The 20,898-nt window shown below is 35.1% G+C and overlaps 1 protein-coding gene across 2 annotated transcripts in view; it reads right to left on the reverse strand.

Moving 5' to 3' along the window:
- LOC137924890 (pleckstrin homology-like domain family B member 1) overlaps positions 1-20,898 on the reverse strand; it is a 164,169-nt gene that overhangs the window by 74,884 nt on the left and 68,387 nt on the right. The window contains exon 1 of one of the 2 annotated variants that reach the window (XM_068768275.1): positions 5,995-6,066. The exons of the other annotated variant lie outside the window; for it this stretch is intronic. Coding sequence (XP_068624376.1) covers positions 5,995-6,038 — 44 coding nt within the window. The 5' untranslated portion in view covers positions 6,039-6,066. Of the gene's footprint in view, positions 1-5,994; positions 6,067-20,898 lie in introns of those variants that run through there. 2 annotated transcript variants of the gene reach the window in all.

Raw genomic sequence — 20,898 nt, forward strand, 5'->3', positions numbered from 1 at the left:
TACATGAAACGCTAGAGGTTTTAGCGTTTAGCTTCAGCGGCTATGTGGGATGTACACGAGTTGCGTAATTAACAAGGAACCGATCGAATTGCGGTGGATGCGGCAATTCACATTAATCTCATCTAGTTTCGCGGTTTAAATTATTAACACCTATTCATTACTCATAAATACAAATGCATCACTTATTAGTAATATACCATAGGCCACTATGATACAATTAGACAACTACGAATGTGAAATTTAAAAAAAAACAACTTATATCTGTTTTATTACATTTTCTATAAAAACATACCAGACGGCAAGACAGATAAACTTAGTACTGTTTTACCGACGTTTTGTTCTCTTTAAAACCAATCTGCATACAGTACCCGTATAAATATTGCACATCGATCTTTGGAAAGAGACAATCGGCTAATTTCGTAGAGCACTATCTCTGTCCCACACTACATATGTGACGTTTAGTCAGTCGTAGTATTTCGTGCGACAGAGATAACGCTCTACGAAGCCGGAATTAGCCGATTGTCTCTTTCCAAAGGTTCATGTGCAATATTTATCGCCGGGTACAGTACCTATACTTGCTAAAAAAAATTTATTATACATAAAAGTTATGTTTTTGTTTTCGAGGATTTTGATAAGTAGTCTACCAAATAAGGATAGCATTGAATTTTTAAAACACGTCATTAATAATACATTCGCACATTTTACAATACAATCTTATTTTATAAATCTAAAGTATCTCGTAATAAATTTAAGATATCCCTTAAAAAAGAACTCGTGAAAAAAATATTATAGTGTGAATGATGTTTAACCCTTTCGTTACCAGCGCCGGAGTTAGCTGACATCCACCTTGTAATGTGGACTTAGGTTCCATTGAAGTGACGCTACTGAACAGGGCATGTGCGCCGCGAAGTGTGCACATTGCATGGCGGTAAACTGATGTTCGAATTTTCACATTTGTGTTACATATTTAAAGATTTTACTGGTATACTAATTATAAATAGAAGTTAGGATAATTCTTAGTAATTTATTTGGCTGTGATAAATCTTAAAACAAGGATCTACACATAAGCTCATATTACAAGGTCAATGCTGTCTAATTCCGACGCTGGTAGCGAAAGGGTTAACTAATTTCTATTATAAATATATATTAAACAGTTTCTATCGTCTATGTAAGTATATACATAAGTATAACAATAATACGTTGTTATGAAAACAGAGAAACCACATTTAAAGTTATTATTTAAATTTTTATGCCTTTGCCATTACAAATACCAACTGCTTTACCGACCGGCGATCGCAATGGGCGCCACCATAACACAATTGTTAACAGCGCCATCTATGAAGTGTCAATGTTAAACAGCCACTGCTTTACCGACATTAAATAAGCGCGGCGCAATACATAATAGAATTATTAAAGAGAGTAGTTTCTTTACATATGTTACATTAATTAGTGTTTCTATTTGAACGCGACAGGGCAATCACTTTGACAGTACAGTCTGCAGGGATATATGGTGAACAATAATTTTAATATTTTAATATGTAGTTATCCGAAATTTAAAAGCGCTTTTCATACTATCATCACCTTAAATCTTATTTCAAAAACTATTCATTTTTGTATAGGCTATATCTTACAATAATTAATACGACATTAAATAAACGCGACATAATACAAAATATAGATATGTAAAGAAACTAGTTTCTTTACATATATAGACGCGGCATGGATACGTACTCCTGTAGATGGACCGAGAAAATAGAAAAGATCGCAAGATGTCGGTCATCGTAATGAGGTGAGGAATATGCCTTGCAGTAGGTTGTATCGGACATAATGATCTTACATCGAGCTGAACACCCAGAGCAGAATTCCCAAAACTTTTTTGTGTCGTAGACCCCTTGCCATGTTTTTCCGTGTTGGGTAGACCCCCTACTTACCTGATATTGATTTACTGTAAATTTCTAACTGTAGTAAAGTTAAAATTCTTACTGTAGTAAAGTTTAGTGTTAAAAACTTAAAGTAAAAACACATGTTAATTTATTAATTTAATTTAAATTAAAATTATTTTAAATAAACTTTTGTATTTGTTATGTAAAATATACGTAACATTAAATAAACTGTAAATAAAATAACATAAGCAATAAGTCAATATTTTTAGTGAGAAAGATGAACCTGATTCTTTAATAATAAATTAATAATAAATTAATAGCATTATCGTGGACCCCCATTTTCATTTCATGGACCCCCAAATTTTTTTTTCGCTGACGTAGACCCCTTGCAGGTTGTCATAGATCCCTAGGAGTCGATATAGACCACTTTGGGAATCACTGATTCAGAGCTTCCACGAGTAAAAGTGACAATAAAAATTCGTCAAGTATGTTATGTTTATAAAATCAGCCCGCATTTAAAAGTCACTTGCAATGGTTTAATTAAAACGCAGATCGTCTTTGGAACCGGCCACCCCGTGGAAACCGGTCCCAATTAAAAAGCACCAGTCCACCCGACTGTACACGGCATTTATTAAAAAGACCAACACTGGCCTTACCCGCTTATCAGCCAGTGTCTACGACCTTAATCAAGGCTTCTAGTAACGTGGGTAGATGGATATTTAAGCAAAATATTCTGCATTCAATTTATAAGCTAATTTTGTAAATTTTCTATTGTGTCATTTTAAAATTAAGTGAGAAAAGGACCAATATTTAGCCACTTCCGCACATGCAGCGGTAGTTGTGCAATAAAGTGCACCGCCCGCCAGCCCGCTGATAAATGCGTATGCGACAAACAATGCGAATCACACAACCGCCATCGTCAAATCACTCAACACGTGTTTCACCCCTCCACGGGGCATCTTCAGGAGTTATGTTACACCGATTAGTGCTAAACACAGTCATGTGATACAATATACTATTTATTTTTCAGCTTCGGTATATCTACTGCCACGTTTAAATGAGTTCCCATAAAACTTCAAGCCACAGCTTCGCTTGAGCTGTAGTTGTCAAGAAGCAATGTTTAATTAAAACAATAAATGTTATAATGACGATGATCTATTCATATCATGAAATTTTAACAACCTGCCTTTTGAAGGTTTTTTCTTTTAATTGTATTTCCATTTTATTTTTGGGATAGGCACTTTTGTTTTTTTTAATAAGTTTGTCATATAATACTTTTATTTCCTTCCGCGCTCTTCTTTCATTAATATTACTTTCTTTCGTACTTTTTTCTTCTTTCTACTTTACTTCTACCTTTATCTTTTATTCGATCCTTTCATTCCTCACTTTTACATTGCTTTATCTTTAATTATTTTTACACAGTTTGTTCGATTTACATCTCTTTTAATTTTAAGTTACTTGGTATTTTACTATTTACTTTTCAACTTTTGTTTTTAATGATTACTTTTGCCGCGATTCCCTTGCAAAATTAAAGTAATATTGGTCTCTTCCCTTTGTCATTTATTATATCCATATTTCATATATCCTCGTAGATCTTAGTGCGTAACCGGCATTCGGAGTCGACCCGGTGTCCTATCCATCTGTGCTATCCATGTCCAGTGAGTTATCAGGTGGACCACGGTCTTGTCCACGCCCGGTTCACAGAAGCCCGAGGGGTCCTCCTAGAGCTTAAACCGGTAAAGGTACCCAGGGAACCCCCCGTGCCCCGTGAAGAGCTGGACCAAGACCGCGTCCATCTCAACATTGCGGAGCACGCGGTAGGCTGAGATAGCGTCCGGGTCTTTTGAAGGTTAGTACTGAGAAAGTGGAGCCCCAGGTAGCCTAGCGGCAGACGACTTAGGCTTTCGATTTCCGAAATATAATCTTATTTACACTGTGCATTAATTATATAGAATTGCCACTGCTCACAAAAAAGTTTTCAGAGGATGAGCAGCATCGTACTCTGCGTACCATGATACCACACTGCGATCGCCAAATCACCTGCCAAGTGTGCCGATTATGTCCCCCCCCCCCCCCAAAGATAAAATTAATTTATTCAACATTGGAACATTTAAAAGAACTCTTATTTACATACATATGATGTTGAAGTTATATAATATAGTCTTATATTACAAATGCAAAGGACAGCGTATATATATAACAAGATGCAAAATATTCAAGTTACCGTACAACAGTTCGTAAAGCTATAACACATATAATGTAATCTCGTAAAGACAGGAGAGTGATTTACGAACCATTACACCGGCTCGAGTGTCGGCGCCGATTTCAATGCCTCGTCCATCGACGGTTACGTCAACGAATGATCTCACCGCTAGTGCTAGAATTCAGATTTATTCGACTGAGGCCCAATGTTAAAATTAAATAAATATTTAATACAATTGTGCATCCGGCGTTAAATATTGCACATCGACCTTTGGAAAGAGACAATCAGCTAATTTCGGTTTCGTAGAGCACTATCTCTGTCCCACACTACCTATGTGACATTTTGACAGTCGTATTTCGTGCGAGAGAGATAACGCTCTACGAAGCCGAAGTATGCTGATCGTCTTCATCTATAAACACCAGCTATGACACCTATAAACAGTTGTTTAACTACACACACTACAAATGTCAAAAGTTAGAAAAGTGTGCGTATATGCGTATGCGTGTGCGTGTTTGTGTGTGTGTTAATGTGTGTGTGCACGGGTGTTTGTGTGCGTGTGTATCTTAATGTTTAATTTAATCTATGGTATTTATGCAACAAGAAAAGTGTATATTTTAACTGTTTTTAAGCATTAAGAGAGAAAACTAAAAATTTACTTTTCATACTAGAAAAATTCTTCCCCGACAGATGATTCAATAAAGATAGTAGCCGAGTTAGTAGAGACGTAAATGAGTTTTGAACTTGGCAATACGTTACGCGTTTAATTTTAATTTATGTATATTTAAAAACTATATATATACTCTGTGCTTATTTTTAATAACACTGGTAGGTGTTTTTTTAGTAATGATATGCGAATTGAGATTAACAATATTAAAACCTACGTTTCAACATAGGGAATGCTATCACGCATTTATAACTTAAAAGCTATAGATTCCCTTGGAGATATTTTTAAATAATTATTTTAACGGTTGGTTCGAAAAACATTTTAATAACATTTTAAATTTTCGGTTTCAACACTTGATGAACCTGTCATATGATGATAAACCTTGCCAGCGCAAACTATTCCAATATTTCCAGGTGGGTCGAGAAATGTCATACCATGCGTTATTACGCATCAAAAAGGTGGGACATTTTTAATACCAGCCTGCCCCAAAGGGTTAAAAAGAGCAATTGTTGAGTTTGCCGGCTCTTCTCAACAGACCATCATTCGGAGTCGATAGCTTAATGCTTTTAATGTTAAAATAATCGATTCAAAAGCGCATGTAAATGTCTTCTTGAAGAAAGATATTATGAATTTGCTGATGACATATTTAAAAACAGGATGGTTAATTGACTTTATATAAGGACTCACAGGACACGTTATATTCCATTCGCACGCTGTTTATTGTAACATTATGACTGTGTACAAAACAACAACTCGCTTCTTGCATAACCTTCTACTTTGTGTCTCTCATATATAATCATAGCCTTTTCTTTCTATGTGAAAAAAAAATGCTAAAAAATACTAGCGAAACAAATTTGAATTAATTAAAAACAGTTGGGGTACTCGAAGAAATTTCGAAAATATCGAAAAATTGCTATGAAAAAATAAGTCTACTTTGGTAACCTTTGGTTAACTTTTTTTATTGACAATAGTTCAAAATTATCAAAAAAAAATGTTTTATAAACAATTACCGCGTTATACGAAATTCTCACAAATTGATGAAAAATTATTCAAGTTTTTACTAACCTTAACATAAGTTTACATTTTATTTCCAAAGAGATGTCTAGGTATGCAAAAAAATTATTAACTAACCCAAATTAGACAATGATAGTGTACCAAAAAGTGACAAAAAATCTTTTCAAGTTATGCTAACTTAAGTTTTACTTCTCAAATAGTACAAAAGTAATTCAAAATAATGAACATACCTATCTATTACAGAAATGGTTGAACAACACTGACCACATAACATTTGAGACACTAAAGTTAGCAACTTGGAATAATACGGAACATTAACCACACGGAGGAGTAACTGGTTCTCAAAGACGCCGGCAGATAACAATTCGAAGCAAGGCCGAAGAATGAAAATAAACATTGTAGGGTTGCCTATTTCGCGACGGGTGGGTAAAAAGAAAAATAAAACTTCATCATTCGTACACATTTTTTTTTAAAACAAACACAAACAAAGTTTTAAAAAATTCATAAATCTCTATTAAACTACATATATATATGTGACATATCTAGGTTGTATCTTCCATCAGTCGGAGAAAGTAAAGAGCAATATTGATAAAGAAATAACCAATAAAAATAATAAAGCAGAAATGTTAAAGAAATACAGATGAAAAAAAATTGAAAATTTTAAAACGCAGTCCAGGAGGAAATGGTTAAGTAAAAGAGGTTACATATGAATGATAATTGAATGAAACAAAAAGGAACGAGTGAGGTAAATTGAGAATGACTGAAAAAGAGCGAGGCAACAATATAACAAAGTGAATAAGTACCTAAGAAAGGGTAATGTACGAGAGATCCACCAAAACGGGGACCAATTGAGAAAAATAAAAACATACACACACATTGGTCGTACGTAGACTTTCGTCTTTAGCTACCATCTACTATGGTAGAAAGAGTATTATACTAATAAAATAATATTCCATAAAATTCTATTTATTTATATTCTTATTTTAGGGTAATAAACAGATATAAAGTTACAAGTAAAAATTAATATTAATAATTACTCGTTTGCGGCTAAAAGTTAATATAACAGAAGGGCTATGTTTCGACATAAATATTTATAATGTCTACATATATAGAGCACGCAAACGATATAATTCTTTTTCTTCCTTCCAGCGGATAAAAGATCGTTAAGATGAATAATTTTGCGCTACCTGCATCCAGCGATTTCCCGCGACTTTACCTAAGTTTTCGGTCTACCTAAGAAGATGAGGGTGGAGAAGGGGAGGGGAGGGGGATAAGGGGAAAGGGGAGATAGATAAGGGGGGAGTGGAGGAAGGAGGATTCTAAGCCGTCTACGGGTCCTTGTCGGCACTCTACAACCTTTTAGATTATCTAATAGCAAGAGAACCTTAAAAAGAATTAGTTCGTTATTGAACTGAGACAGCCCTGCATAAATTATCTGCGTCGTGAAATAACTTAGCGCTCCCCGAAGGACATATCTCGCAAACGTTGATTAGATTATGGTCACATACTTTGCCGTGTACTGACTCATTTTGTAACATTGATTCAGGGTCTGGTGGTGTTAACGAAAACGTGTATCTGCTACTTGTCCAACATTACATATGCAAGAAAAGGACCAATATTTAGCCACCTTCGCCCTCGGAGTGCCTCTGTGCCTTAGTGGACTCTGTGTTTGGCACTAATCGGTGTAACATAACTCCTGAAGGTGCCCCGTGGAGGGGTGAAACACGTGTTGAGTAATTTGGCGGTGGCGGTTGTGTGATTCGCATTGTTTGCCGCATACGCATTTATCAGCGGGCTGGCGGGCGGTGCACTTTGTTGCACGACTACCGCTGCATGTGCGAAAGTGGCTAAATATTGGTCCTTTTCTCGCTTAGGATGGACTTCCGCAAGGTAACGCCTGATTCCATTAAACAATATTACATATCACAACAATGAAGAAGTTCTACCCGGACGCCGAGACGGTCTACCGTGTACTGCGCACAGTGGTGCTGGACATGTGTCTGCCCCAAATGTTCACGGGACACGGAGGACTCTCAGAGTACCTGTATAGGTATAACTTTAAAGGGATTCCCTCGTGCATCTGTGAGCTAGCGGTGGACCAGACCGTGGTGCACGCGGGCTTGGAGTGGCTTGAAGTGGCTTGAAGTGGAAAACATCGCTTCTCTTTTGATAGGGAACACTAGACAAGGGCCTCTTGCGGTTTCGTTGCAAGGTGGTGGGTGATGTAATTAGTCAAAACAAAACCTTGTAACAGGAAATGTGGCGAGGGATGGAAAGCGACGAGTAAATGGAATGTGGGTGAATGCTGTATGTTGAATGCACGCTGAATGATGGAAAATATGTACGATAAAAGAGGGAATAAAGAGAGAAATTGTGAAGGATGAGAGAGGGAGGGTGTACATCTCTGTCTTAGAGAAAGAGTACTTAAAATTAACGATATAGAAAGGCATACGTTTCTCAAATCCTGCAGGATCATAGTTTTTAAAAAATGGATCATTTATGATAATTTTTATCTCGTTTTTATTAATACACTTCGTCAACTTTTTCCATAAATTTCTGGCTAAAAATGTCGGAGATAAGATTATCTTTTTTTTTATCTAAATAAACAAGATGAAGTTATTTCAAAATTAGGTTTCAAATTATACAAAGATTATAATTATAAGTGTATCAATTTTTTACATATATCTAATATAATTCAATGTTTAGTTTTTCGTCTCTCTTCAAAAATTTCACTTTCGAACTTAACATTTTATTCGGAGGGACCGACAATGTGTGATCATAAAACGTAATCGTGATGATGAAAATTTAGGATGGCACAGGCTTATCATTTCTGCCAAAGTCTGCAGGGATAGATAGTAAAAAATAATTAATTTTAATATTTTATCATTCGTTGTTTTTTGTAAACGGTTTTATCTTACTATATTATAATTATGTTAATTTTTCTGACACTGTTTATTTTTAGATTAACTCTACCATGTATTAATTGACATTAAATGTGCTATACTTTCACACTTTTAAATCTTTCACACCTTTAACCAATCATCTTGTATATGCGTATAAGACGAAAAATATTTTTATCGATTTAATTCTACAAGAATACAATTTATCATCATTGTTGTTAAGTGCTATCTTTTGTCTCCGTTTATCTATATATGACACTGGTTTTTATCAACGTCTTTCACAATATTTTTTAAAGGTTTTTTTATTTATTTGCATACGACCATACACGACCGCTGCGAGCACAACCTGATATGATCAGAGGAAGTTTCAGCCATATGTGTGACGTTTTCCTGAGAACAATCGGGTTCACCGTATTGTTCGCAATTGGAATTACAATTACACGTATGTTTATAAATGTATGTAGAAGGAATGATGGTTGCTTTGGCGATATCACTATGAACTGGCTATAAATATATCTGATTGGTAAAAAGCTAAACATAGCCTACAGTGGTTTGTTTGAACTTTGAAAGTTTGCGATGAAGTTGGCTACTTTCTCAGCTATCTCTCTCTCTCTCTTAGCAGTGATATCGAACAGAAAGACCTTGTTGTTTATGAAAAATAATTCATTTTTCATTATATCAGCCAATAGACGCTTACTGCTAAACATAGGCCTCGCCATAGATCTCCACGATTTATGCTTATTTAATGGAATCAGGCGTTATGTTGCGGAAGTCCATCCTAAGTAAGAAAAGGACCTGTATTTAGTCGTGCAACAAAGGGCACCGCCCGCCAGACCGCTGATAAATGCGCATGCGGCAAACGTTGCGAATTACACAACTGCCACCGTCAAATCACTCAACACGTGTTTCATCCCTCCACGGGGCATCTTCAGGAGTTATGTTACACCGATTAGTGCCAAACACAGAGTGAGCTCAGTCCGTCACCGCTTTGTTATTTATATGCCACCTTCCTTCCCCTCTACGCTCACTATATATACGCCATATTTAACGAACAGGTCAATGTTTCCTCCTTTCCATTATTACAAATTTACCAGGGAACTCGCGCAAAGCACTCATCTATTACGTAAAATCGCAAATATAACTTACGCGTAAGAGAGGGTATAATAAAAATAGTCCACGTGATCGGTCACGTGACTGAGTCGTCAGCCCCCTTAGCAGGGGGGTTATCCCCTACCCTACTCAATGCAAGTCGCGTATATCTGCAAACCTGACTTCAACGGCAATTCTTCTTGCTATGTTGGTAACTTTGATTCTTCTGCGAATCTGTTTATCTATGATTCGATCTACCAGCGAAACTCAGACCATAGCTCTCTATTGCCCTCTGGGTGACCTCGAGTCTTGATATAAAGCCCACCGTACGCAACCACATCTTGAATCAGGTCACACCTACAATAATGGTACTTTATAATCTGGCTTCAACTGTTTAACATTATATTTAATGGTTAAGAGAGTATTTTTGCTTAGTTTTTCTAGAACAATTAATAACTATAAATGCCCACAAGATACATTATCATTTAACGGTCTTATTTTATTTATAAAACTTCAAACATTAGCGCAAATAAAAAATAAATAAATAAGAGATTGACTCGAATCACTGATAAACCTCTACTCTTATATTATCATTACGTATTTATTATTTCTTAAACCACCCACATTAATTGACAAAGAGATATACATTCACCCATAAAGTTTTCACGGATATAACCAATAACCCTATGTCCAGAAAATAAGCTCAAATTTAGAAAAAATCAAAAACAAATCGTCACTATATATGTTGTGAAGTCATAAACGCTATTACTAAGTTGTGTTACAGTCCTAATACTAGAGTTCACATTAAGCTGGCTTCCTTGGTTTCGGTTGAAGTTGATGCTGTTAGCCCGGAGGCTTTTACAGCTTCATCGGAACTGAGTTCACGGAGCGGAAGGGTCTGTGAATTTAAAAATATAACAGAAGCTGAACAAACGCATTTTAGTTGTACGATGACGTTCGCACGTAGTAAACCTTTCAACGGCAGCGTGAACAATAGGAGAGCCAAGGATTGATACGGATTCAACCTTGATTCGTCCACGCTGTTTGCGGTTAGAAGTGGGTAGTCCAACAATTTAAAGGAAAAAAACATACTCTGGATTAGGGAGGGTAGTCGAGCATCTGACATAGAAAGAGATAGGGATAGAATATAGACAAAGATGGACAATACATAGAAAACGGTAACATCTTTCTACACGTTCAATGAATCGAGGCCGTGATTTAGTCCGTGGGCGCGGAACGATTCAAACTGATATGAATCATGACCCATAGACACATTGCCTCTATTTATATACTTTCACCGAAGATGATTCAGAGGATTTGCAGTTATCCATGTCGCTGCTGCGCTTTGTAAACAGAAAGTGTGACTTTAGATTTCAAATCTCTAATGGACGTGTGAGAAACAACTTCTTTCAAAAGTGGGTAGACGGAAAATTTTACTAAACACTCTGTGATCTACTCTTGAAAAGAAATCCTTATACAAACTTATTGATTATGGTGAGGGTGTAAAGGCTTTAAAAGTCCAATCACCGTGTAAAGTAATAACTCTGAAATATGTAACATTAATTTTTTTTTCTATTACAATGCGATAAGCTAATATATTGTAACGGTGCAATATCTGCAGGGAGAGATTATAAAAAAATTATTAATTTTATATAGTATCATTACGTTAGTTATTAATTCTGAAAATATTGATTTCTGTATAGAGTGTCGTCGATGTTCCCCATAGATGATGCAAGGCATTTGGGCTCCCCCAAAGATATAACATAATCACCACACCTGACATGCGGGTTGGCGGTCGTAGTCTTGTATTACGGTACGCAGAGGACGCTGCTGCCCATCTCCTGGAAACTTGTCTGTGAACAGTGGCGATCCTTATATAATTAATGCACAAAGTGTGAATTCTTCACTTCACTAACTTCATCCGAGACATCGTATATGCACGTCACACGCCCACTCAAATCTTCTGGTGCAAGAACGATAACCGAATCTGTTTTGAAACACGCCACCCTCGTGTCCATGTGCGTGGTAGTACCACACTTATGAACTCAGAACGATTCCATTCTAATTCTGATATCGATTCAGCTAAACGTCTTCTGAGAAAAGGTTCAACATCACTCTCTGACAATCGAGTAGATAGCATATATAACCAATGCAATATGTCAACGTCACATCTGACGTAGATTTTTTTTTAATTTTTTATCGGATCCAAAATCCCCGAACCCTGAGTCCGAAGAAATTGTATAAGTTAAAAAATATAACAGCGCCCAGCACCTATCGAATATAGTCAATCCAAGCGCACTATCTTAGATACTAGGTACTTTATATAGTATTATCAGTTTTTGTATAAATTAGTTTCTGTTTGTATTTAAGCCAGTACTTTTAACCTGTGTTAATAAAACTACGGGTTTCTTTTGAAATTTACTTCCTAAAGATTATAAACATTGAAGTCAAAGCACTTCTATGGAATATGAATGCGCAACACAAAGATTTCCAAGAACATTAGTTGGATGCGGCCTAGTAACCTTGATTCTTGTCTTTATCTGACCTTAATAAAATCTAAGAAAGGGACTAATATACACCTACTTCCGCAATGTTTCGTAATAATGGAGAAGAGGAAACATTCACCTGTCTTTAAATATAGTTCCAATACCCCCCTATCTTATTATTTCTAACCGTTCCAACGCGTCCACTAGTAATCCTTTGTTACAGGTATGTACAATAAGAATGATCATTCCTATACGCGTAAATATGTTCCTTTAAATGATCGTCCTGAAAGATCTCATTTTGCTAAACATTTATTAGAGTCGGGACATAGTTTACCAAGACGGTCATTCCTATAATACTATATACCTGTAACAAAGGATTACGGGTAGACGTGTTGGAACGGTTAGAAATAAGACACGGGGGTATTGGAACTATATTTAACGAGCAGATGAATGTTTCCTCCTCTCCATTATTACGAAACATAACGGAAGTAGCTATATATTAGTCTCTTTCTTAGTTAGGATCTATTAGATACTCAACAAGATCGTCCTTACACTTTACGGGCAGACCGTTAAATAGAAGCAAGAATATATTCTGTTGTTAATTCAAACCGAGCAACAAGACAAAGCAAGCGATGACTAAGCCCTATGCGTCACGGACCATTTTCGAGCCTCCAAACCTCTTGCGTAATTATAGTTGGACTGCAATTATTTATGTCCTCGACTTGTGGTTTGCAATTAAAAGTCTGAAATGTTTCATCCAAATTAAACGAAGCGAAGATGTACTTATGCCGTTCAACTGTGGCTATAATTATGCAAATATATAACTAAACATTAATAAAGTGATTCCCAAAGTGGTCTACATCGACCCCTAGGGGTCTATGACAACCTGCAAGGGGTCTACGTCAGCGAAAAAAAATTTGGGGGTCCATGAAATTAAAATGGAGGTCCACGATAGTGGATCTCAACACATACACTGATAGTACCTATTTACTTACATCATACTATCTTATAATATCAAAACATTTACATTATTTATAAAAGTACCTATGAAGTAAAAATATTTTTATTTAATGTTACTACTATATTTTACATAACAGATACAAAATTTTATTTTGAGTAGTTTTAACTTAAATTCAATTAATAAATGTATAAATTAACATGTGTTTTTATTTAAAGTTTTTAACACTAAACTTCACTACAGTTAGAAATTTACAGGAAATCGATATCAGGTAAGTAAGGGGTCTACCTAACACGGAAAAACAGGGCAAGGGGTCTACGACACAAAAAAGTTTGGGGAACTCTGCATTAATATATGAATAAAAAAATAACGAAAGAACTCCTGAGATTAACAATTTCAGTCCATAAACGTCCTTTGCAAGGTATAGGTGTCGCCTAAATCACCACGAAGACTGATGTTTACCCGCATCAATTGATGATGCTTGGAGTCCTCACATCCATAGGTTTGTTTACCCAGGAGATGTAACACCGGGTGGTGTTCAAACGGGTGACAAGAAACTAGAAAACCTTGTAACAAAAAATCTGACTAAGAATGGGAGACGATGCGTGAATGTAATATAAATGAATGCAGTGCAGAAAATATCAAGAAAGAAAGAGTGAAAAAAGAGAGAAACTATGATAAGAGAAAGAGGATGAAGAAAGTTTACAACCCTCTCCCAAAAATAAGATTGGGGCGAAAGAGAAAAAAAAAACAAAAACTAAAAAAGGGACTAATATAGATGTTAGACATTTCCTGAAGATGCTCCGTGGAGGGGTGAAACACATGTAGAGTAGATTAACGGTGGTAGTTGTGTTTCGCATTGTTTACCGCACGCGCATTTATCAGCGGGCTGGCGGACGGTGCACATAGCGGAAGTAGCTATATGTTAGACCCTTTCTTAGTTAAGATAGATTTCCGTGAAGTAACGTCTGAATCTATTAGATAAAAACAAAAACGTCACATCTTGCAACCACCCATTGAGCAAAGTCATGTTGCCAAGCGGTGAAGACTCTCTGACATGATGTCCGGTGCAGTCATTTCAAGTGGAAACAGAAGCGTTGTTTTAGGCAGACTGTCTAAAACAACGCTTCTGTTTGCTTTGTTTGTTACACACATAAAATGCGCTTAGTACCCTGATTTATAAAAGTGATTTTTTTTAATATTACTGTGTTTGCTTGAGGGTCTAGATGAAGGGAGAAATAGAATTTTTTTTAATTTCGTTGAAAAGAATATTATACATCAGTAAAATTCGTTCAGCCAACCTATAAAAAAAAACTAATAGTAATGTGAACATTCGGTTTAAAAGATTGGTATCAAAATTGAAACTCTAGGTTATTAAGGGTTAATGGTATTATAGAGTGACTAGCTTCGGAGAGCAACGGGATACAAGGCACGGGTAAGTTAGAAGATATACCCACGCTGCGTGTCCCGGCTTCTCTGTGAGATCAATACAGAAATTATGAGATCGCTATAAGATGTAAAGTTACCAACACAGCTCCAAGAATTGCTCGTCTGAGCCGGTGGAGTCGAAAGGTTTTCTGGAAACGACCACGAGGTTAACAGTGGCCTACGAAAATAAAAATCTTAAATTAATAGATATTTTTATAAATTTCGTTTCACAAATAACAAAGTGTTAAAATATTGCACCACATAAACTATGTTTGATTTGGTAAGCACATTCACTTACATCTCGACTTACATTATAAAGCAAATTAATTAGACTTAATAGTTAAACTCGGATGTTGCAAGGAAGATAATACAATGAAGGCCATTGAATAGATTAACTAATAGACAAACTATGATTGCAAATAAAGAAAAGTAATAAAGTGATATACAATATAAGTAAAAAAATGTGATATTGAATAATAATAGAATATAAGTAAAAAATGTGATATAGAATATAAGAAAATGTAAAAGTAATGAGGAACGAATGAAAGGATATACAGAGCGAAAGGGAAAGACAGTGGAATTGTAGAAAGAAAAAAATGAACGAAAGATAATATGAAGTATGAAAGAAGAGAGCGAAAATAAAAAAAAGATTGTGAAAAATTAAATAAATGAAAACAATAGTCCCTGTCCCACACCAGATAGGGGGTACGAGAGGCTCCCAATAGCAGAGGCCACAAAAAAAAGAGAGAACTTTTAGAACCAGATCCTGTTGTTCTAAAAATGCAGTTGTGGGGAAAATATTACGTCAAAATTGATTTATAGCGATTAGATTTTTAAAATTCTCACACCTTTCTGGCTCACCCTGTATAAATCGGTTTCCTGAAAAATACATTTTATATGTCGATGACACACAAAACAGACTGCCACTTTGACCGCTCATCGGAAGTTCGTTACAGGTTAATTTATAATGAAATGGTTATTTATATCCCACTTTTCTTCTTAGCGATGTGTGACTTCACTAAATTCGGGCTAAACGAAAATAAACTGAAATAACAGGATGAATCGGCTAGTAGCTTGTGGCATTCATCTGTATATGTATATATATATATATATATATATGTATATATATATATATATATATATATGTATATATATATATATATATATATATTTATATATATATATACATATATATATATATATATATATATATATATTTATATACTTATTTATTTATTTACTTTATTGGAGATAAACAGCAACAAAAGGCAGTAAGAAAGTGCAAACTAAGAAACTAAGAAATATAAAATTAGTTACAATTGCTACCTTATAACTATCTCACTAAGAACATTTAATGATTTATAGTCAAACAATGACATATCCTTTATAGAATCGAAAACTATGCATTTGATCATGTGATGATCTTTAGCAAAGTTGTTGTGCATGAGCCCGATTTTATTTTATATAATAATCAATAAAATAACTCAAAATGAATTGAATATTTGTGTAAAGTCTTCATTTCATTTATTTTAGATGGTTGCGTAACAACGCGCGCAGGGCACTGGTATTTATATAATAAAACTAAAAGTATGGACTTTTTAATTTTTATGTTAACCCTTTCGTTACCGGCGCCGGAGTTAGCCGGCGTCCACCTTGTAATGTGGGCTTATGTATAGATCCATGTTTTAAGATTTATCACAACCAAATAAATAACTAAGAATTATCCTAACTTCTGTTTTAATTAATATACCAGTAAATACTTTAAATATGTAACACAAATGAGAAAATTCGAACATCAGCTTACCGCCATGCAATGTGCACACTTTGCGGCGCGGCGGTGCAACGCACTGCGGTAAAGAAAGGGTTAAATACGAAATTCATAATTTACTAATATAATTAATTTCGCAATCATTTAATATTATTGTTTAAATGGCGTTTAATTCAGTTAAATACATTTTTTTTGGTACGGAAAGGTAATTTTTCAGGATGTTCAAAATACCCCTGTTTCTGGGGGGTGGACATGGTATTGTGGCCGCAATCCCAAGCGCTGTGATATTCTGGAAAACCCGTCAAAGTGTTTTTAACGCTAAATCCAGAAAACCTCATGAGGCTATCATGATGGTTCGAACGTCGATTCATCGTCTGCCACGGTCTTTCAAGCTAGTGGAATATTTAGGGTCCCCACCATAAACATCCATCACTCCGAAAACTCCGTATTTGAAAATAGAACACCATTCTACAGTCCTCCTTCTGGACCACGACGATCTTACAGGAGGCCAAACAATTCAATACCAAACACGACTTTAATATAAAAAATCTCTTGGTAATTTATTGTTTATATCGTTATTGAATGTCAATCAAATGATTTATTCTCTGTGTTTACTTACACTCTGTGTTTGGCGCTAATCGGTGTAACATAACTTTTGAAGATGCCCCGTGAAGGGGTGAAACACGTGTTGAGTAATTTAATGGTGGCAGTTGTGTGATTCGCATTGTTTGCCGCATACGCATTTATCGGCGGGCTGGCGGGCGGTGCATTTTGTTGCACAACTACCACTGCATGTGCGGAAGTGCCTAACTATTGGTCCTGTTCTTACTTAGGATGGACTTCTGCAAGGTAACACCTGATTCCATTAAATATGATTTATTCCGTTACTGATGGTATAAATGAACGCAGTTTTATCATCATCATATCAGCCGATGAACACCCACGGCAATCATAAGCCTCGTCCAAAGATCACCAAGACCTGATATGCGCCGCCCGCATCTACTGACTTCCCGTGATCAATCCAGCTCGTGGTCGCCACATGAGAGCCTTCCGGCTTCAACAGCCATCGTCGTCGTTTTATAAATAAAAACCTGATCTTAATTACATCAGTTTAAAATAAACTTTAAATTTTATTTACCTATACACCAATATCTCACTTTGCGTCGTGTTTACGTTCAAAAATAAACACGATGCAAATAGAAACGCCGCAAAGTGAATTAAGATTTTCTATAGCAAACCATGTAAAGATTGAAGACAGGTTCCAGGGTCACGAAAATACTACTTTTTAAAAAGAAAACTGAACATTTAAAAAACAAAAATAATATAATTCTGCCAATAAATAAATTAAAAAAATGTTTACCTTTTTTGTAACCAGAAAAAACACGTAAAAATGTATATAATTTATTATTCTCTTTTAAAAAAAGCACAACACTACGTAATTGAAACTGAACTCTTAAAATAACCAAAACAAAGTGAAAATAAAACTGTATTCAAACTGCGTTGATTTTTAGTTAGAAAGGGAATCCCCGAATCATCATGGTATGGCGCAATTAGAAACATGAGTTGCCATCTTTCATAAAAAAATTAAAGACTCGAACCCCAAAACAACGCAACCTCGAAAATCTAACGACGCACAGTGAAAATTAGTACTAATTAAGCGGCGACGCAACTTCGAAAAAAACGCAAAAGGAAACGACGCAAAGCGAGGTATTGGTGTACGTATAAAAATATGAAAGCACTGCCCTGCGATCAGGTCCCGACAAATAACCGACGCGTGATCAAAAACACGCGCACAAGCCGACACACTTTCCACTTCAAAGTATTCCATTTTAACACCCTACCGAATTTAGTCCTATTTAAAGTCACTCAAAATGCGTCTGCCATCTATAAAAAGGGATTTATGCGTTTCGTTCAAAGCAATTCAACATTCTTTCATATTACTTTGCTTCTGAATATCAGTGAAAATGTGTTTTTTATAATACATATACCTATTCAAGAATTAATAATTTCATATATAATAAATACGTTTAAAAAACTTTTCAAGTTAAACGGTTTTTTGATACCCATATTGTGGTAGTTGTGGAAAAATATGTACCTAGTCCGCCATATTGGAACGGCGTCCATCTTGAATTTTTAATTTTGACATAATCATCGTGTTTTACTAATGTAGCCCTTTTATTTGATACCCATATTGAGGAGGTTAAAGAAAAATACGTAATTCGCCATTTTGTATCGGCGGCCATCTTAGATTTATAATGTTATTGATTTTATTATATTGTATTGTCATCTAAATTAAATGTGTGTACCAAATTTCAGATCAATCTGACAACGGGAAGGTGCTTAAATTTCAATTTCTAATTTTGACCCAATAAATAAAAAAAATCCGTACGGGTCGAACTAAATAAAACCGTTTAATAAGAGTATATAATGTAGCTATGACATAGTAAGAAAAACGTTGTCAAAATAAGGTTGACTATATAACATACATAATTATTGACTACTATCTATTCCTGCAGACTTTGAACTACCTTAAGTTATTTTTTTATGGCGCCCGCTTTTGGATGACTCTCGTACCCCTAACTTTTATTTCTTCTTAATATTTTTTTCATAAACATTTTATTTCGCGTTCTTCAATCGTTCCTCATATGATGTTTCATTCTTTTATTGTCTCTGTCTACAGTTCTTCTACCTTTCCCTTTCATTCATTTTCCATTCATTCACCCATTCGTTCTTTTCTTCATATCACAACTATTACAATTCTTGTTTTAATTTTATTTCTCACATTTGGTCTATTCTAGGTTTACTTTTTTTATAATATTGTTTTGTTTACTTCTTAATTTATTTTAAAAACTTAACTTTTGTTTCTATTTATTATCTGTGTTCCAATTATTCTGCAATACTTTATAAACTCTGGATGTGTCTCATCGCCGTAAGTTATTGGCTTGTCGTATTTCAATAGAAAAAACGTAAACGTAAAACGTAATGTGTTTCATTAGATAATTTTATACAGAGTGTTTGGAAGTAGGTATAAAAGCTCTAAAGCTTGCTGAAAAATCAATACCTTGATTAAACAGGTTGTGATGTACGTTCTAGATATCGTAGACTTATTATCCACTTCTACATCTCTATTCCCAGGATCTCTGTATGACGCAATCATCACCATCACCATCACAATTGAGTAATATTTTAATAAACATATTAACAGTACATATGCTGGAAGCTCTAAAGAAGCTATTTAATGGAATCAGGCGTTACTTTGCGGAAGTCCATCCTAAGTAAGAAAAGGACCAATATTTAGCCACTTCTCTCTCCTATTAGGATCACACCGATTAGGTGTAACATAACTTCTAAATATGCCCCGTGGAGTGAAACACGTGTTGAGTGATTTGGCGGTGGCAGTTGTGTAATTCGCATTGTTTGCCGCATACGCATTTATCAACCGGCTGGCGGGCGGTGCACTTTGTTGCACGACTACTACTGCATGTGCGGAAGTGGCTAAATATTGGTCATTTTCTTACTTCTAAAGAAGCTTTCAAATTAGTCAAGAAAGTACAAAAAGGACATTATCTGATTTCAGTGATGGTTTGGTACGTGTTAGCTGTGGAAGAACGACTAGAGCTATATTTTTGTGAAAAACTATCAAAACATCGACACTAGACCATGTTCAATAACCATAACGGTCGATCCACTTAATGTTTGGTTAGAAATGAACGCTCCGGACTTCATCAGAAAAGACTGGCTATCATCTAGTCCTGGTCGTGATCTACTGGATGATTATTTATGGTCTTGTGAAGAGTAAAGCTTATTATAAACGAGTCTAAACGATTGGCAGTGAAGAGTTTTATCACAGTAAGAATGCGTGCTATTATTGATAACTGGTCTCAAAGTTTAAAGGACTGTATTGCAGCAAATTGAGATCGCTTCGAAATAACCTTTATGTTTTTTAACGGTTATGTATTAATGTATTAAACTTACACACTATAATTGTGATAAATGTTACGTAAAATAAAAAAACTTTGCAATAATATTTATAGCAAGACTAAGTATATTAAATTTATTATTTATATAAAAAATATTAAATTCCTTATACAAGTTTTAAAATAATATCATCAATTAATACACTTGACGTCGTATTATTTGTTCAGATACCCATACGTCGCAGTGAAATATCAAACTAATCATTCCATTAACAAGTGATTAAAGTCGTTAGGTACAAGTGTTCAAAGTGTTTTGGGCAATCAATGCACTTGGCGCATTATACACAAACGCCTGTCTACCTTCGAAATATAAAAGTGTTATTATAATATGGCGGATAAGTAATAAAAAAGGTAAAAAAAATAAAACAAAAAAATATCGAGTAAGAAAAATTCGCTGCCAATTTCGTTGCCCGAACTCTAGAATATAATAAGACTTATTTTTATAGAGTCTATGTTTTTTTATCCCCAAACCATGATCGTGATAGTATGAACAAATTAATGCCACGAAGTAAAAAAAAAATTAAAATG

Source organism: Battus philenor, unplaced genomic scaffold, assembly GCF_028537555.1.
Source record: "Battus philenor isolate CCGP_79_NKW_IND1 unplaced genomic scaffold, ilBatPhil1.0.hap1 SCAF_25, whole genome shotgun sequence".
Classification (NCBI taxonomy): Eukaryota; Metazoa; Arthropoda; class Insecta; order Lepidoptera; family Papilionidae; genus Battus; species Battus philenor.